Consider the following 18,785-nt stretch of genomic DNA (forward strand, 5'->3'; position numbering starts at 1 on the left):
CTTTCCCTACGAGCTAGGAGGGAAGTGAGGCGCCTCCTTCCCTCAGCTCAGGGCTACTGCAATCACTGAGCGCAGCCCCAAACCGGCCATCATGAGGGGCGCCCTCAGCGGCAGCCCCACCTCCCGCTCGCGGCCGAACCCTCGCGAGAGGCCGCCGCTCGCTCCCGCGTTGCCACGTTCAAAGTCGCCGGCGGCGGGGACACGCGCGCCCGGCACACCGCCGCCCCGCCCCCCCGCGCCACCCGCCAATCGGAGCAGAGAGACGCCCCGCCTCGTTCTCGGGGCTGGTCCGCGATTGGCTGGTGGCGGGCGGGCCGGTCCGCGGTGCGTTTGGTGCTGCGCTGCCGTGGCCGCTGGCGCTCCCGCACGCGGCGCTCAGGTGGCGGCAGCGGTTCCTGGCTCGCTGTCGCTGCAGCGGCACGGGCTCCGCCCCGCCGTCGCCTGGCGGTGCGTGACAGGAGCTGCTATGGCCTCACGCAAGGGCTCCAGAGGCGCTGGCGGCAGCCCTAGCCCTGGCTCTAAGAGAGGTGAGCGGGGCCGCTGCGCCGTATCTCGGCGGGAAGGGGCGGGGGCTCCCGCGGACCCCGATGGGCGGCCGCCGGCGTGTAGCGCGGCGGGGCGGTGGCTGGGGAGCCCCGGAGCTGGGGGAGGGGAAGTGGTTGATGCCGCCCTTCAACGCGGGCAGGGGGGGCTCCCGGGCGAACTGAGAGGGTGCTGCGCCTTTCCCTGTATCCGTCCCTCCCGGCGGGCTGAGGTGCAGCTTCCCCCACCTGTCCCTTCGCCCGGCCCTGAGCTCCTCCGGCGCCGCGGGGGCTGGAGAGGGGGCGATGGCCGCGGTCTGTCTGTCCCTTGCGTTCCCCGCCGTTCCCCGCATTGGGAGTTCCCGTGGAGAAGAAACTTGGGTGGCTGGGCCTAGGCGGTGGGGACGCCCCTCGAAAGCTCACCGGAATGGCCGGGCTGGCCCCGGGCGAGTCTCGACATTTGTTGGTATCTCCGGAGAGGGTGCTCAGACCTTTTCCTCCAGAACCCTGTGATAGAACCAGAATGCCCAGCATCTGATGCTGGTGAAGTCGTTATTCTTGTGTTGAACTTGGACGCTGGAGTATGTCCTTAGGCTGACCTGTTTAACCGCACTGTTCTAAAGTTATTAGTTTTCTTGTAGATGTAGCATCTAGGATGATGGTTTCTGTAGGTATAGAAGGAAAGAGAAATAATCTTAAAAAACTTGCAAGTGTAAGGTTTTTTGAGACAGCTCCCCCAGATAAAGGACATCTTAGCAAATCTGTCTATTCATAAAATACTGTGTGTGGACAGCTTAGCTACAGAAACTATGTCTAGTAGCTTTTTTAAGCATAGCAGAAAGAGGAAAAAAGTATGTACTTCTGAAGTCACTATGCAACCATGCACACTGTGCTGCACTGAAGAAAGGAAGTGATTTTAGAGATTGAATGTTTGCTCATTATATGTAATTTCTTTGGGTTTGAGATTCATATGCACAGAGCCCCAGTGGTGAAATGTGGCGGTAACACTGAAATAATATCTGCTGATATTCTCTGAATATAGCAGTAACATGGAGAACAGTGTCAATTAGGAGAGGGACTTCTTACAAGGACATCTAGTGATTGGACAAGGGGCAGTGGCTTTGAGATGAAAGAAGGTAGGTGTAGATTAGATGTTAGGAAGAAATTTACTGTGAGGGTGATGAGGCACTGGCACAGGTTCCCGAGAGAAGCTGTGGCTGCCCCATCCTTCGGCAGCGTTCAAAGCCGATCAGATAGCTTTGAGCAACCTGGTGTAGTAGGAGGTGTCCCTGCCCGTGGCGGGGTGGGGGTGAGTGTTGAAACTAGATGATCTGTAAGGCCTCTTCTAACCCAAACCATACTGTGATTCTAATGAAAGGATGAATCATACAGGCTTTTTTACCTATCACGTGATGAATTTAGGAGAAAAAGATTTCAAACATACTTAAGCATAAAACAGTTTAGAGATTATATTTAAATTATATAACAATATTCATAGAAATGTATTTTTTTTTTATTTTTCATTTTTAAAAGTAGCTTCTGTCATTGCTGGCCTATGCTGCAGAGTCTATATTATACTTTTCTTGCTTGGACTGGAGGTGCTTTGATCCTCATCCAGTATTAAACATCTAAATACAGATTTTCAATTACAATGCATTGAGAACATGCATCCCTGGTATGATTTTAAATACTGAATACAGGTCTGTTAATTCAGATATCACTGTAAAGCTGATAACTTTATCAGGAAACTGAATCTCTGACTTAGTAAAAAAGTATTCTGTTGGTTTTCATTTTAAATCTGAGTAAAATTTTATCTCTCTGTATTAAAAGATGTCTGGTTTGTGTAATTGCACAGGGGATTCTGTTTACTTTAATCCAGGAGAGGATGAAGCAGTATGAGTAATGGCTTAGGCACTCCCCTAAGATGTAACTGCTTTACACAAATGTTTTGTTAGTATCAGCAGCTCCTAGTTAGAATCTCTTGGACAACTGTAAAAATGACAGTGTGAAGCTGATGCTGTTTTCATAGTTGCAGCTGCAGAAGGAGGTAATGGATGATTACTCCTGTGCGAATAAAGGAACAGCTAGGGGAAGAGAGTCTTTAGAGCAGCCAGTAAGCCTTCCACAGCTGGGGGAAGTGAAAATGGGATAAGGAAGTAATTTTGAGACTGCTTTTAATTGAGACCTGAAGTTTGAGACTGTTCCTGATAATGTTGTAGTATTCACTTTCACAGCAGTCTGGGAGAGGATGTGGCTTCTTGCCAAGGCGTTGCTCATAGCTCTGAAACCACTGAGGTTGACAGCACATCTAAAAATCTATTTGCTGAAGACAATGCCTGCATCTAATTGTGGTCATCTGCTTTTAGGTTTCTGCATCAGAAAATGTTGACAGTAATCTTGCAAATAGATGAAGTCCAAGATAGATCTAAGTCTAGTGTATATAGGGTTTGTGTGGGTTTGTTGTTTTTTTTTTCAGATTTTTTGAAATGTCAGAACTGGAATTAAATATTTTTTAGAAATAGAACTCTGTGTTTTACTTTAAAAAATCATATTCTAGAAGCTGTCAAATCAGTCCTGACTAAAAATGCTTAAACTTGTATATAAGCTTTATATTGCTTATGATGAATACTTCTTTGAAAGCGACACAGAATTAAATAAATATGGCAATGATTATATTTGGAGTACAAAAATGAAAACCAGGTCAAAATTTGACAGTTTGAGGATACTTGGAGAGGGAAACATGTTTGTTATTTACTGGAAAGTTTGGCTGCTTGTCCTTACCCCACAGGATCTATTGTAAAAAATGTGGCTTCTCTAAAGGAAGAAAATCAGTTTTAGACATCTAGATGAAATAACAGATACTTGCTGGAATATTACTCAAAGCTTCATTAGACAAGGGACAGGCATGTCACCTGGTCATGAATTAACTCCCTCAAATCTCATGAGATGAGAGATTTGGAAATGTCTTGGGTATTAGCACTTACAGGAAAGCCTTCCAGTAAGAGTGAAGATCAGCAGCCCAGCTGCTTTTGAAACACAGTGTTGTGTGTTTCAAAACCCAGGACACACAGATAGCTGAAAAAATATGAATTACTTTGTAAGCTATCCTAACGTGTAGAAGTAAGAGTACTAATGATAAGGCATCTGTCATTGTGGTGTTGTCTTTTATCTTACAGTATGTAAGCAAAGACTTACTTAAACATAATTATCACCGATCATATAGTTGGGCAACAATTGCTGTCTGTTTTCTTTGTGTTTCTAACAAGTGGGTGAGTGGTTCTCCAGTAAGGCCGACACTACACAAACCACATTTCCAACACAAGGCATTGTCTATATTTACAGACAACTGTATTTTATATTGAAAGAAAAAAAAGTCCTAGCTCTGCTAGTTCTGAGGCTTTGTCATGGCGCAGATAGAAATCAAAGAACTCTACTGTTGCTTTGATAAATTTTCTTTAATCTCTGTAGTAATGATTGAGATCATCTTCTGACATTCTTTACTTTTCTCTGCAAGATCCCAGATGTTTGATTTAACTTTTTCTGGTTTTAACAATGTAGCTTCCTTATATATCCAAATACAAAGGTACTACCAAGCTTTTAACTCCTTTTACTCATCTTTTAGACCTTCTAATGTCCCTTAATCCAGACCTTTCACTAATTTCTGGCTTTTCAACTTTCTTCAAATTTGAATTATATATTTATTTGGTATACAGTAAAGTTGACCTGATAATAATATTACTTCTTATTTTAGTTAACAGGATCAGTTCTAGAAAGGTAGTTGTCTGTTAATTTGCATGAACTTTGACATTTTAGCTCATCTCTGTTTTAAAGACTACTTTATAGTGTATTCTCTCTGGGTGAGACTCTCTATTAGTGGGTGCTGTTGTTTTTGTGGTTTGTTTTTTTTTTTTTTTTTTTATTTACCTAAGGAGCAGAGAAAGATCATTGACTAAACAGGTTGCTCTTTTGTTGGCTCTTGGGAGTGTTGAACTTTGCATCACTGCTTCCAATGCATGTGGGACTGTTTGTGCCTTCTCTGGTTTCTCAGCTACCCAGCTGTGCTGTGGTATAACGACTCATCTTTTTACTCTGTGGATTCTATGTAAATATGATGCTCCCATCTTTCTAAAAATTCTGTCTTATCTAATTTCTGACCTGAGCTAGTGGGCTTGTTTTTATGCTCTTGGCTTTGCAATTGTGTAGTGTATTCTCTGATTTCTTGTGTTACAATTTATCCATCATATCCTTCTTGATTTTAATTGTAATCCTTAGGAAGAAGGGTATTAAGGTGTTGGAGTACATAAGTGAGGTGTAAATTTGAGTTGCTTTGTGGGGCTTCACAAATGTTTTGACTGGTTTGTCCAAGTCTAACTCCTAGTGTTTGCTGGACTAATACCGATCATTATGAATTCAGCTAGTACACTGCTCAGTACTTTGATTTGTCTATTTAAACTCAGTGTTACAGTGTTTTTGTGTCACATCTTTGGTGTTCAGGTGTATGCAACAGAATGTTACTACTTTGTTAGAGTTGCTATAGGCTATTGCAGACAGATGAGAAATTCTTTGTGTCTCACAGGCAGAATCTTTATATACTGTTCTAGAAATGTTGCTGTGATTTCTTCACTGAGCTTATCCTATTGCCTAATTTAGTTGCTTACAACTAGTTGAAGATCTTGAATTATTATTAATGTCAGATATTGCTGGTTTTTTAAACAGTTTGGCATAGACTGTTAAAAAACGTATCTATTTGGATGGATTTAATCAGAAAAGTTGATTATGGTTTGTGGGACTAATACTAGATCTCTGAATTTTAATGGCATCTAAATGCAAAACCATGAAATGCAGGCAGCCACCTCTGTGATTCGTCTGTCTGCCTTGCATCTTGGTCAAGATGGCAGTTCTGGAAAACATGTTGACATATTGTAAAATAATCTGCCAAATTAAGTAGTGGTAGCAACAGTAATGATCCAAACATCTGTAATTTACATGGTATGCTGCTGCAGTGTCATCACTGAAATTCCTGGTTCTCCTGTACAAAACTCGAGGCAGTACGGTTTCAAATAAGTAAGTTTTCTTATCTCTGACTACACAAAAGTGATGTAGATAACATTCTTACGGTTGTAAACACATGTATTCCCCTGTATACTTGAGCAGATTTGCATTGGAATAGTGAGTCCTTGATAAACCTCTTTGTTCATTCATCTAGAACTGGAGTTAAATGACTTCCATATTCATAGAATCATAGAATAATTAGGGTTGGAAAGGACCTTAAGATCATCACGTTCCAGCCCCCCTGCCGTGGGCAGGGACACCTTACACTAAATCATGTCACCCCAAGGCCTTGTCCAACCTGGTCTTGAACACTGCCAGCGATGGATCATTCACAACCTCCCTGGGCAACCCATTCCAGTGCCTCACCACCCTAACAGGAAAGAATTTCCTCCTTATATCCAATCTAAACTTCCCCTGTTTAAGTTTTAACCCGTTTCCCCTTGTCCTGTCACTACAGTCCTTAATGAAGAGTCCCTCCCCAGCATCCCTATAGGCCCCCTTCAGATATTTCCTGATATTTGTTCTCTTTGATTTTTCTCAAAGTATTATTTTAGGTTTTAAGATTGATACCTAAGTATAGCAGGATTGGCTAAAAAAAAAAAAAAAAAAAAGAGCCTGAACCTTTTCCCTCTTTCAGTACTTCTTGGGAATTTTGGAGCGATGGTAGATGCTTCTAGAGATGCTCCTGCTTGATAAAGACATCAAGGAAAGTTCTCCTGTCCCTTTTGATCTAGTGTGGTCTGAAATCCTGGGCTTGCTGTGTTGTCTAATATATCTTACCTGCATGCAAGAAGTCATTGTGGGCTAAAAGGTATTATTACTCATGGTGCTTCAATATGGAGGAGCCTTATACTTGACATCTGCGAGGATATCTGTGTTCATATATTTTTTTAAGTATATCATCAAGAGTTTAAATGTTATGCAAGAGAAGTAACCTTTTCAATTGCCTTTGGAGGATAGGATTTACTTAAAATGCTAGGAGGAGAACCTAAAGTACTAAAGTAATCCCAGTGTGACAGATTTTGCCAATTACTCAGAGAATGCACGTGAAAATTCCCCATCTGAGCTAGACTAGGTTCAGACTCCAGGTATGTATATTAGATTGGGGGATTAAGGCGTTACATTTTTTTACAGTTCAATGCTATATGTCTGTATTCAACTTAATCCAGTCAGAGATTGCTCTGCAGTCTTCTGTTTTTCAATTCCCCTTCTCTGTACCTGAATTAGTAGTGCAGTTCATAGGTGAACCACACAGGGAACTGACAACCTGAAAGCTGACTCTCCTTTTTCCCCCAGACTGGCTCAGCTCACAGCTTTATGGAAAGTCGTTTAGGTAGAAGGGAAGAGATGACAATGGGTGGCTGGGCATTGAGGCATGGTAAGGTTGAATCTGGAGTTTTATGTTTGATCATGTCATCATGGAGCGGTAGTGTGAACATAGAAGGTGAATGGTTTGGTTGGATATGCTAATGTAATGGCTGGATATGTAAGGACTTCAGTAAAATCAACAAAGTTTACCAGGAGTAGAAGATTGTTTCTTATTACAGAGTGCATAAAGAGGTGAGATTCCAATATTGCTATTTCTTTAAACTCAAACCCCTTTTAGCTATCACCTGTCTGAAAAAAATAACCATTTTCAGCTGGACATTTCTGGATCACTTTGAAACATGTAATAACTGTTCTTGTGCTAATTCTTATGTTGAATTCTTCATTATAGAGATCTTGAGCAGAGGAGTTCAGATTTACTCCAAGTGGTTCTTTCCTGATGAAGAGCACAAACTGGTAATTTGTGTGCATAGCCTGCAGCAACCTTTTTTCCTAACTGCATCCTACGGGCTACCTCTTTGCATGGAAGAGTTTTGAGCTATGCTTTGAAGTGAAAACTATAGCTCTATTATGTGTCTTTAAACACACTGGAAATAAGTATGCAGATAAGCGTATACTGAGTTTGAACAGACTGTGTGGTTCAGCTTTGTTAGAACTTTTTAAATGAAACAAATTTTAGACTGCTTCATGTGTAGTTGCACTGTTATTATGCATGTACTTACCCAGTGTAACAAATGCTTCCAAGTAGTTTGTTTGAAGATTTTCTTCATAAAATATTTAATAGCTAGGGGTTTTGTGACTATTGCATAGCAGTTTTCTTGCTTCACGTTTTTATTTCCTGAGGTTCTGTTGAATGACAATTAATTACTAATGTAACAAATCTCACTTTTTACACTAGTGTTTTATTAAGTTTGAGTTGTGTTGTGCCTTTATTTAATACTAAAAGAAAAAGGTTCACATAGTAATTTTGTAGCTGTACTATTTCTTTCCATAGTAACTGGAGGGGACAGCTGTATGTTTTGAAACAAGAAAGCTGTGAAAAGAGCAGTATTTTTGCAACTGCGATCTCTTAGCAATGTATTTTAACAAACATTTTTAAAACCGTAGGTGTGAGACTCTTTTGAACTTTGTAGGAGTTGCAGATGCATAGTGCCTCTATGAACTAACCCCTAGTTACCTTGATGTAGGGTTTTTGTTGTTTTTTTTTGTTTTGGTTTGTTTTTGTTTTTTTTTTTTTTGTGAGCAGAAACCTGCAAATAGCAAGAGTTGTAGGTACTTGCATGGCAACTAGAGTTTTAGTTGCTTCTATTTGAAACTTCCTCAAACCATGCGAAAAATTGAAACAATATAATCTGTTTTCTTTCTTTTGTAGCATAATTGGGACTTGTTGCTAAAACAAATTGATAATTTGTCGGTATGGTCAACTTGTCCCATATGACAAGATAGGAAAATGGAACAAGGAAAAATACTCTAAAATTAATTCCAGTGTGCTCCACACAATGAGGATTTTCAACCTTATGGAATAGAAACTCTTAAAGGTCACTACCAACAGAATTTGCATGTTCTGGGCTTAAGCATTTCTTGTGTTTCTTTTCCACATTTACCTTTTGTGATCTCTGCTCTGACCTAAATACCACCAAATACTTAATTAACCTAGTAATTATGTAGGACTATCGGCTGCCTTAAATCATTCAAATACAAGATGGGTAGATTGTTTAATTTTAGATTGGATTATTTCCAAATGTTCTGTGGGAGAGAGTTGGCTAATCAAAATAGCACCTATTAAAAGTCTTTGTCATCTACACAGTTAAAATTGGTATTAATTTTGTCTCATCAGTGTTATAGCTGATACAAGTATGTTGATCCTGTAATAGAAAACAAGCTAATTTTTTTTTTATAAGCTTGTAGTCTTATCCTGGAACTTCTTGGCTTGATGTTTAACTCAAGTAAATTTATAACAGCCAAGTTCTGCATTCAGTTTTGAATGTGAATTCTTTTTTTTGTGTGTGTGTATTTGTATACACGTACAATAACACTTCAGAAAATTGACTGAAGTGTTTGGGACAAATATCAGACTGTAGGAAAGTATACTTAGTCTAAATAGATCTGTATGGAAGAGTAAATAGATAACAAGCAATATTTTTATTCTGTCTTTAAAGGACTTAATGTGTCTGTCCTGAAGTGCTGAATCTTTAAGCCTGTGAAGAAAAGGTTTTATAAAAAATAATAGAAGTAATCCAAACTATGATACCTGAATAGTAATGGGGCATGAGGCACTAGCACAGGTTGCCCAGAGAAGCTGTGGCTGCTCCATCCCTGGTAGTATTCAAGGACAGGTTGGATGGGGTTTTGAGCAACTTGATCTAGTAGAAGGTGTTCCTGCCCATGGCAGGGGTGTTGGAACTGGATAAGCTTTAAAGTCCCTTCCAGCCCGATCCGTTCTGTGATGGATGCATTAAATACTGCTGTAAATACATTCCTGTTGACAGTATTCATTATACAACTCATTTAAGTTGTAAGCAGTGTTGGTTTTATCCATTTAAACTATGTGCACATCTGTGTATAGTTTTCCTTGTAATAAATCCTAATTGAGGAACTAATCAAAAAAGATGTTCATCTGGATAATCAAAAAGGAAAACCTCAAACATGGCTTGGACAAAATTTGACTGGCTTTTGGAAGCAGTCGTATTCCTAGCACGTTTAGAAAAGAAGCAGGTGCAGGTTCAGGATTTTCTTTTACTAACACGTATCTGTGCATTCATTTTTACCTCATCTGACTTCAGCAGTAATGCTTAGATAAACAGAACTCCAGAGGAAAGTAACAGCAGCAGCTTGTATGGTAGCAAACAGCTGGTCTCCCTAAACCTCACTGAAAAGTGCAGAGCTAGAATCGCAAGTAGAATTCAGTGTTGTGATGTGTTTAGATGAAGTGCCTTTGACAAGTCTTATGGAACTATGCAACCTTTCAGGGCGGAATTTCTCATTAAGTTTCTTTTTTGTCTTTAATTTGTGTCTGTTTGTGTTTTAGAGACAAAAACTTCTGTTCCTTTAAAAAGATAAAACAGCAAAGCTAGTCATTCTTCTGATGTTTCTTTTATGAGTAGATTACTTGTGGATAAATTTTCTGATTTTTGTTGTGTATGTAGTAGAAGAATCACTTGAATGGAAAGCAGTCAGGATTTGTTCGCTGTTTGTAAGACAGAATGCATGTAATTGCATAAGAATAATGATGAAAACAAATGCTATCCTTGGAATGATCCTTGACCTCAGTCAGCCTGATGCTAATCTTATTCTTGATGTGTGCTGGATTTTTTTCTGACAAATAATTAATTCCGTCTTGGTAACAAATCACCTTAGTTTGCAACTAAAAAACTCTTCCGAATGTTGTGGTGCTTCCTGTGAACCAGAAAGGTATCTATAGGCTTAAAAATACTTGACTTATAACAGCATGTATTCAGAAATAGGCTAACTTTTTAAAAGTATTGACCATCTCTCTTTATAAATTGAATATAAAAAAGAAAAATCGACATATATCAGCTATTTTACCTGAAGTGTATTTTCAGATAATAGGATTGAGGAGCTGATGCTGTGTTGGAAAAAGTGCCTTCGTACTTCTCAGCAAATATACTTAAATAATCAGAGCTCTTACTCAGGATAGAGTAGAAAAAGTTTTAATTCCATTTTCTTCCTGAAGAAAAGGTTTGGCTGACTTCTAGTTTTGCAGCTGCTGTTTATGTGGTATACTTGAACAGAAGTGAGAGTGTATACTTTAAATTCTTGTTGTTGAAACTGTTCCAATCCAATGTGAAACAAAAGATTCAGGCTGCTGAGGGTGAGCATGGGGATAGGCCAGTTATGTCTAGAGTCCCCTTCTTTACCTAGAAAGGAGGGAAAGAAATGTGCTTTAGTCTCTGTTTTGCAGAGCTCCTCTCTTACAAATTCCTGTTGTGGCCACTTAAGATAATGACTATGCATGAATAAATAGCTTCATCATGAAGGACTAAAATGGCTTTGTTCTCATACCCTTGGGCATGCTTAAATATGTGATTTAGACCTCTGAAGAAATTCAGACACTGTTCCTCATAGGAGAAAACTGAATCTCTGATTTTTCACATCCTGGTTAAGTGCTGAATTCAAGGGGGTCGTTCAATGGAATCACTTCATCTTTTGAAGGGAGGAGCTTCCTTTCACTAGGGAAGTTCAGCAAGGCACTTATGATCCTACAGTTCCTTTACATAATTTTTTGGTGCATGTCTTTTCTTTTTTTTTGTCTCTTTCAGTTGGCCACCAGCAGCATCTCTACAGTCAGCCTGCTTAGTTGTCACATCCTGAGTTTATGACTTTGCTTGTTTTCAATATTTATGCTCTTTGATTGTTTGCATAGTAGGATACTTCACTGTGAGAAATCTGACTGAAAATTAAGTACCTTAAAGGCTTATGTGAGGATCGATATGTGGAATAAGGAAAAATTCCTCAAATACTAAAGTAAAAATCAGTCAAGTTGGCAGCAAGAAAGACAAACTTGCCTTTCACTTGGTTAACTTATTATTTTGACTTTAAGTTCTGGTCTTTGTGTTTTCTTTGATCTTTCTGTTCCATTTCCCTGTTCTTCACTAGAAAGTTTCAGATTTAGTTTATTGAAGTCCTTTGATAATGTGCACAGGTATCTTTATAACCATATAGACTATATTATAGTCTATAGTCTATTAGAGAAGAGATTCGGAGCAGCCCTGTGGAAAACGACTTGGGGGTGGTGGTTGATGAGAAACTGAACATGAGCAGGCAGTGTGCACTCACAGCCCAGAACGCCAACCGTATCCTGGGCCGCATCAAAAGGAGGGTGACCAGCAGGTCAAAGGAGGTGATCCTGCCCCTCTACTCTGCTCTTGTGAGACCTCACCTGGAGCATTGTGTGCAGTTCTGGTGTCCTCAACATAAAAAGGACATGGAACTGTTGGAACAAGTCCAGAGAAAGGCCATGAGGATGATCAGGGGACTGGAGCACCTCCTGTATGAAGACAGGCTGAGGAAGTTGGGGCTGTTCAGCCTGGAGAAGAGAAGGCTGCGTGGAGACCTCATGGCAGCCTTCCAGTATCTGGAGGGGGCTATAGGAATGCTGGGGAGAGATACTTCATTAGGGACTGTAGTGTAAGGACAACAGGTAACAGGTTCAAACTTAAACAGGGGAAGTTTAGATTGGATATAAGGAATAAATTCTTTCCTGTGAGGGTGGTGAGGCACTGGAATGGGTTGCCCAGGGAGGTTGTGAATGCTCCATCCCTGGCAGTGTTCAAGGCCAGGTTGGACAGAGCCTTCAGTGATATGGTTTAGTGTGAGGTGTCCCTGCCCATGGCAGGGGGGTTGGAACTAGATGATCTTAGGGTCCTTTCCAACCCTAAGTATTCTATGATTCTATATAAAGTGCAGAGCAGATAATTTAGTTTTTAATGATAATAATAATAATAAAAAGGCCAGGTTTGGGTCCGTCCCCGTCCCCCCCCATTTCCATTAAGGTTGCAGTGGTGAAGATATTTTAGATAGCAAAAGGAAGAATCAGTTTCATATCACAAAGAATTTATATTGAATTTATTAAAAGTAAACCTTTACCTTAAGCTTTAGATCTTGAAAGACCCTGCTGTCATGATTGTTTGTAAAAAAAAAAAAACAAACAAATTTCTGAGTATGGATATTTGTGAAAATTTTAGATTGGAATATTTTGTATGTGAAACCACAATTATTTCCTTAAAAGTTTATGTCTTATCTGTAAAAACAACAGAGAGAAAACAATAATCCTGTCTCCCTTAAAAATGAAAGAGAGTTTGTAAAAGCTCATCAGAAATGCAGATTTGTCCATTAAAATTGTATTATTCCACCACTGGTACAATTAATGAAAATAAAACATTAAAATTGGTCTTACCTCAGGATAGTACTTGCAATCTTTGTGGTGTTTAGCCTCTTAGAATAGAGCAGTTCAACATAAATGCATGTTGACTCTAGATTTTAAAATCTGTCACAAACCTGTGTGTATACATATGCATACGCATATACGACAGTAGTGAGAGGGGAACAAAGAAGCTCCTTTTTTTAATAGTTAGGGGGAAAATAGTATCAAGAGAATACTGTATGTTTCCCTTTAATAGATATTTTACTCAAAATACTTGTTACTGTGACCCTACCCCAAAAAACTTGTGAACTGCAATTTTATTACAGAGAATGACTTGCAGAAGTTGTTTTATTGTTAATCATATTGGAAAAGATAATTTGGCAAAAATGTTGAGACGTAGTTGGCCATGCTCATACATGAGCCAAAATAACTGAGAGAGGTTTTTTTCAGTCTTTGCACTGGTATTAGTTCCGCTCTGTTGGTGGTAGGATGGTCCTACTGTAACTTTAGTTTTTAGTTCTCTTCTGTATCGTTTTATCACTCCGCATTTTGCTTTTAAAACAAGCTTGTTCTAAAGTCTCCCTGGGATCTATCTGGTTGATAATTTTTACTTCTGAAATGCAATTTTTAGATATTTTTCTGAGATTGGTGTTTGATTTGTTTGGTCTTTTTTTCTTTTAGTGTGGATTTCTAAATTCTAGTAGCTGCCTGTTGTTGTGCACCCTTCCCTTCATGCGATAATCCATAATTGCTTCTGTATTAATTCCTAATGTACCTTTGTGGGACATAATTATACACATTACAAAGTTCAGCTTGATGTCTTAAAGTCTGCCTTTAGTTTTGTATTTGTAGTTGACATTTTTTTTCCCCTCTAAGCTTCTTTGCTTGCATATTGGTAATGTTCTACATCTAGAATTAGTATTGCTAGTCTTGATTGTCAATTTTGATTTTTTGAAAATACCCTGGAGTGAATAGTTATACCAAAGCTAACTCAAAAGTAGCTTTTAAATTTGAAACGGTTACGCAAGTGAGCTGAAAAAATAATTTTGAGTGATAATGAAGCAATTTGATATGCTTCAAAAACAAACCAACAAAGTAGCAGTCATGGCATTTGAATGCAGTAGAATGAGACCTTGCAAGAAGTCCACGTGGTCTTGAATTGTATTTTAACTATATATGTATTTAGTTTAACCTTTTGTCTTCCACAAAACTAACCAAAATTCTATTGTTTGGTATTTAGTACCCTAGCATTCAGAGGAATATATGCGTAAGCTGTATTTTTCAAGGTGTGCGTTGATGAATGGTGTTCATTTGATGTATAGTCAGTTTTAGCTGTAGTCTCCCCTTTCAGGAAGAAAGGTGTTTGCCATTTCCTAAGAGGACATATTCTTGTGATCAGTTGATTTTTTTTTTAAAGGGCACAAGATGGCTGTGGGTATTTGGTTAAAGGTCAACATATGAGTGTTAGTTTAGATTGGGAGTGTGTATTTGAACTGAATTTCTTTACTGTCTCCCCTCACTTTGTTTTTATGTGATGTGCTGTTGTCCCTGAATATGCTTACTTAGGTTTGAGTGAAATAAAACAGAAAGATATGCTGCAACCACTTACAGGCATTCAGCCAGGTAAGATCTAGTTTGGGGCAGTCCCCCCAGGATATGTGTTATGTGGGCTTCAGGTTCTCAGCATCATTTGAATGCTTTATGAATCCACTTGTTCTGCAGACCTGGTATCAGCACATGCAGGTGCCCCTGAAGTAAAGTTTTAACAAATTGCCTAATCAAACCCTGCCTGTGGAAACACTGTAGGTTTTATATTCAGTAGACTACATGTCATTGCATGTAGAATTACTTCCTTAATGAGCTGTTAATTTCTCTCTGTATTAGGTGACTTTCAGTCTTTGTTTAAATTTTCTTCCTGTCTTGCTTTAAATTGCTTGCACATAGCATAAGTTGGTGAAATGTGCTAGTTAGGAGGTTTTAAAGCATCTGTTCTGTCTGACGAATTCGGGTGGCTTTAAAGATAGTTAAAAGATACACTAGTTATAGAATCAGCTGTCCGTGGTTTGTTTACATCCATTTTAAAACTTTAAAACTCAGGTTTTATTTCTTACTTTTTTTCTCCCTTGAGCTATTGGGAATTTCATTTGGTAATTAGTTGCTGGGTGTTAAAACCACCGGGGGGGGGGGGGGGGGGGGGGGGGCGGTATATGTTGTTTTTCAAATAGCCGTAAGATTCTGCTGTTCATTCCGTCTACCTGATGGTTATGTTATTTAAAGAAGCAAGGGGGAAGAAGGGCATAGTGCTAGATCCTGAAGTTTTTTTGAAGTTTGTTTCTGTCTTCTTCCCACCTAAAAGGAGCTGGCTTTTGTTTGAAATGCAGTGGGAAAATAATAGTTTGTTAAAATTAAATAGTGTATTAGTGGAGTTTTTGTCCTCCTTTTCTTGCTCTTAAGAAGTGTGTGTGTGTTAGCTTTAAATTGCACAGGTTAGGTGTGTATTGTCAGAATTAAAAGGAGGGGTGAGTGAGATGAGTTAGTGTTACTTCTTTCTGGAAAGGGAGTGCAGCAAACCAAATTCAACACCTCTGCTCCTCTTAACAAGCAATAGAAAATTTTCCTGGTTTAGCTTTATGGGATTTGCTTTGGCAAAAACCATCAGTAACCCTTCTTTGGGTCTGCTACAAGCAAACATGAGGTGTACCAGGGGAACGATTCTGATTTGAAAAATCTTTAACAAGAATGTGTGTGGTTGGTTTTAAGTAATTTTTTTTAAAGACTCAAAACTACGTCTTAGAATAACTGTTGTCTTTTATTCTTAAAGTAGTTAAAAAGTTTCAAATGAGCAGTCTCTACAGAATACTCGGGAAACCTGGTAGAGCAGTGCCAACATGGAGAAAGTTTCTTGAGTGAGAGCCAACTTAACAAATGCAAGCAGGCAAGCTTTGTGTTCAGACTTGTGTTTCAGCTTCTGCTGATGGATTTAATGTCCTTGGTGCTCAGGCAACTGGGGCATACGTTGCAGGAGAAATACTACAGTGCAGTGTGTTCAGTTTCATTTGCTGCTGTGTTTGATGTTGGAGGGTTAAGGGGAGGGGAAAGGATCAGCTACCCAGGATGCTCTGTTTGGAGGAGTAAATGAATTTTATTGTCGTCAGAACTACATTGCCATATGAGTTCTGAAAAGCGTTTGGCTCCTGAGGATAACTGCTCTAAAAATAGATTTGGAGGAGAGGTTTCTCTTGGGTCCAGTTTCAGGTTCCCGCTGAGCTGGCTCTATGAAACTTGTTTGCTCCTGTTGCAAGACTAGTGAGGATAATTTTTTTCTTATTTTGCCTTCAACATTAATTTTTGGAGATATCAACATACTTGCTCTGTCTGTGGAAATCAAGAGCTGTTGTTATGGCCGACGACACAGGTATAACCCTAATCTTTTTGTGAACAAATGGAAAATGCGTGGTTGCAAATACTGGCTAATGTCTGATTTTATAATCAGCAAGATAACTGGCTTACTGTGGTATGTTGCGTACTCTGTTTACTGTTTTAGTCTGTGTTACAGGCTGCCTCTGTGCTTTGATTAAATGTTCCCTGGAGTAATAGGATTTAATCAGTTTGTGACGGGCAGTTAATAGTAACTTTAGTTTTAGCTTGAGTAGGGTATGTGTTAACGGAAGAGATGTTTTGTCATCAGATACCTGACTTTCAAGTTATTTTGGGAGTATGTGAAATTAATAGGTGTCCTTTTAATGTAAGGTAAAGTAAAAGGAATTAATTTCATACATTTTTATCTGGTGTGACTCTTAATGCAGTGTAGGTGGGTTATAGGACTTTTAGAGATTTGCCGTTGAGACATAGAGTGCACTTTAAGACTTCTGATGTCTGCATAAAGACATCTGGTGGTATAAGCACAGGCTTACCAGATATGGCAAGTGACCTACTTCTGACATGGCTGGCAGCATGTGCAGGGAAAGGGCTTGAATTGAGAATTAACTGTCTGGAATGAGTGCTGAGCCAGCTTCAGTCCTTGCAATGTTTTGTTCTAACCCTGTGTATAGGGTTATTTGTGCAGACAATGGGTAAATGTTATGTAACTTCCATTTATATTAAAGCATGGCCTGATCAAGCTGCCATGCTTGAAATCTTAGGAGAAGTTTTCAAGAGTTTTGAAAGTAATGTTCCTATAAGATAGGAAGCCACAGCATAAAAATGTATCTTTGTGACTGTTGTGAATGATATCTTTATGGCAGGATCTGTTTTTGAGGGGTTTCCATGAACAGTCTTGTAGACTGGAAAAAATGTGGAAGACTATGCTTGATTACTTAAGTTGTATCTTCCTTTATTTTCCTGTTCTTTTCCTCTGATAAATAAAGCCCCTTTCTTCAGAAGCAATGAGCAGTAAACTGTAGAAAACAGTAAGGTAAATGAGTAAGTGAAACAAAATAAGATCTGTTTTCTGTTTAATTTTTCTAATGCCTAGCTTGCATAGGACAAAGTTGTAACCTGGAATAATGTAAAATGTTTTCAGCCTTAAGGTTTAATTTTAAATACACACAAAGCTTCCATTGACTGCATTGGAGCACAAGAGTAGCAAAGTTCTGCTTTTACAAAGTATAATTGTTTATTTCTGAATATTAACATTTCCAGCTCAACAGTACTTTAAAGAGTTTTCATTTACAGTTGATCCTATTTCTGAGTGTAGTGGCACATGCTGCATGACTTTGCCTCTGTTTTCAGGCTATCTGTACATCTTTCTAAGAGAGATGTTATCATGGATTATATATGTGAGCCTTGCACGCATGTAATTAGGGTACTGTGCAGCAGCAAGTGATACATGCTTGATGTGAAGCTAAGTTGTCTTGCTTTCTGAGTATTCTTGAAAAGCCCATATACCAAGGCAATTTTGTCTTTAATATAGAAAGGAAACTAAATAGTTGGTATTTCATCTTTGTACAAAGTATGCAATAAAATATTTTTTTTTAATTTATTTTTTAGTCTTTTTGTAAAACGCTGAGCTGAGTAAGAGCTGATGTGAGTAATTTATTGGTCTGAACTCGATGTAGCACAGTGAATGTAATAAAAGGTTAGTTTATTACAGCTGTGAACCTGATGGCAAGCAGGGTCTGAAAGTACTGGTGGTAATATCTATTACAGAAATAAGTAAATCAGTCACCAGTGTCTCATTACTCATCTTCCAGAGCAATGTTAATATTTCAGGGCATTTTTCATCTTTTTCTATGATTAGTGTTGATAAAGCATCAAACTTACTTGCAAGAAGTATTATAAATTTGTCTCCCTACTTTATTATATTATCACAATATTCATGGCAAACTTCCTCAAGTATTTAAAAATCCATGAGAAATAGTTTTACTTCAGTAACTAGGACTGGATAGGGCTGAACAAGCAAAGGCTGGTGCTTAGGAGGAAATGGAGTGAAATAGGCTGGTAGCCGTGGAACTGTGGCCAAATGCCAGCCTTGCAGCACTAGTATCTGGAGGCAGAAGAGCAGACCTTGAGCTCTGCAGAAAGCCACAGGCATTTTTTGGAATGCATGTTTATTTGCTACATGTATCCCTCTGTCCTGTAAATGATCCTAAAGGAATGGACCAAGTAATTTGTTTTCTAGTCGTGATGTCCATTTTAATCCTCCTACCCATATGCTAGGTTGAGGTCTTTCCCAGTGGTTTGTTTGTAACTACTGTATTTTTTTATACACATTTATTTTTCATATGTGCAGTTATAAATTAAGGTGTGATTTGTATTAAGTCTCTGTGTCATCCTTTTACTTGTATTTTTCCATCAGACTGTGAGTCTAAAGGCATGTAGTGAATCTCTTCTTGATTTTTGCAGCTTGATTCTTGCAGCGGGGGGGGGGGGGGGGGGGGGGGATATTTTTAGCTGGTACAGTATCTGAACATGGAGTCTTACCCTTAACATTGTTTTTATTTTAGAGCCTTCTTAGGCTATTTGAATTTTCATGTTGTTTCTGTGAGCTAATTCAACTAGCT

General features: G+C 39.1%; 1 protein-coding gene across 8 annotated transcripts in view; it reads left to right on the forward strand.

Moving 5' to 3' along the window:
- Positions 1 to 239: 239 nt before the first annotated feature.
- ASPH (aspartate beta-hydroxylase) overlaps positions 240 to 18,785 on the forward strand; it is a 111,200-nt gene continuing 92,654 nt past the window's right edge. For 6 of the 8 annotated variants that reach the window (XM_061448394.1, XM_061448396.1, XM_061448399.1 and 3 more), the window contains exon 1: positions 240 to 527. In XM_061448394.1, coding sequence (XP_061304378.1) covers positions 467 to 527 — 61 coding nt within the window. In that variant the 5' untranslated portion in view covers positions 240 to 466. Of the gene's footprint in view, positions 528 to 15,886; positions 16,199 to 18,785 lie in introns of those variants that run through there. The other 2 variants (XM_061448398.1, XM_061448401.1) reach the window with 2 other exon arrangements.

The sequence above is a fragment of the Pezoporus flaviventris genome, unplaced genomic scaffold, assembly GCF_033815535.1.
Source record: "Pezoporus flaviventris isolate CSIRO_AGI_PZ_B2104156 unplaced genomic scaffold, CSIRO_AGI_Pfla_v1 ptg000007l, whole genome shotgun sequence".
NCBI lineage: Eukaryota > Metazoa > Chordata > Aves > Psittaciformes > Psittacidae > Pezoporus > Pezoporus flaviventris.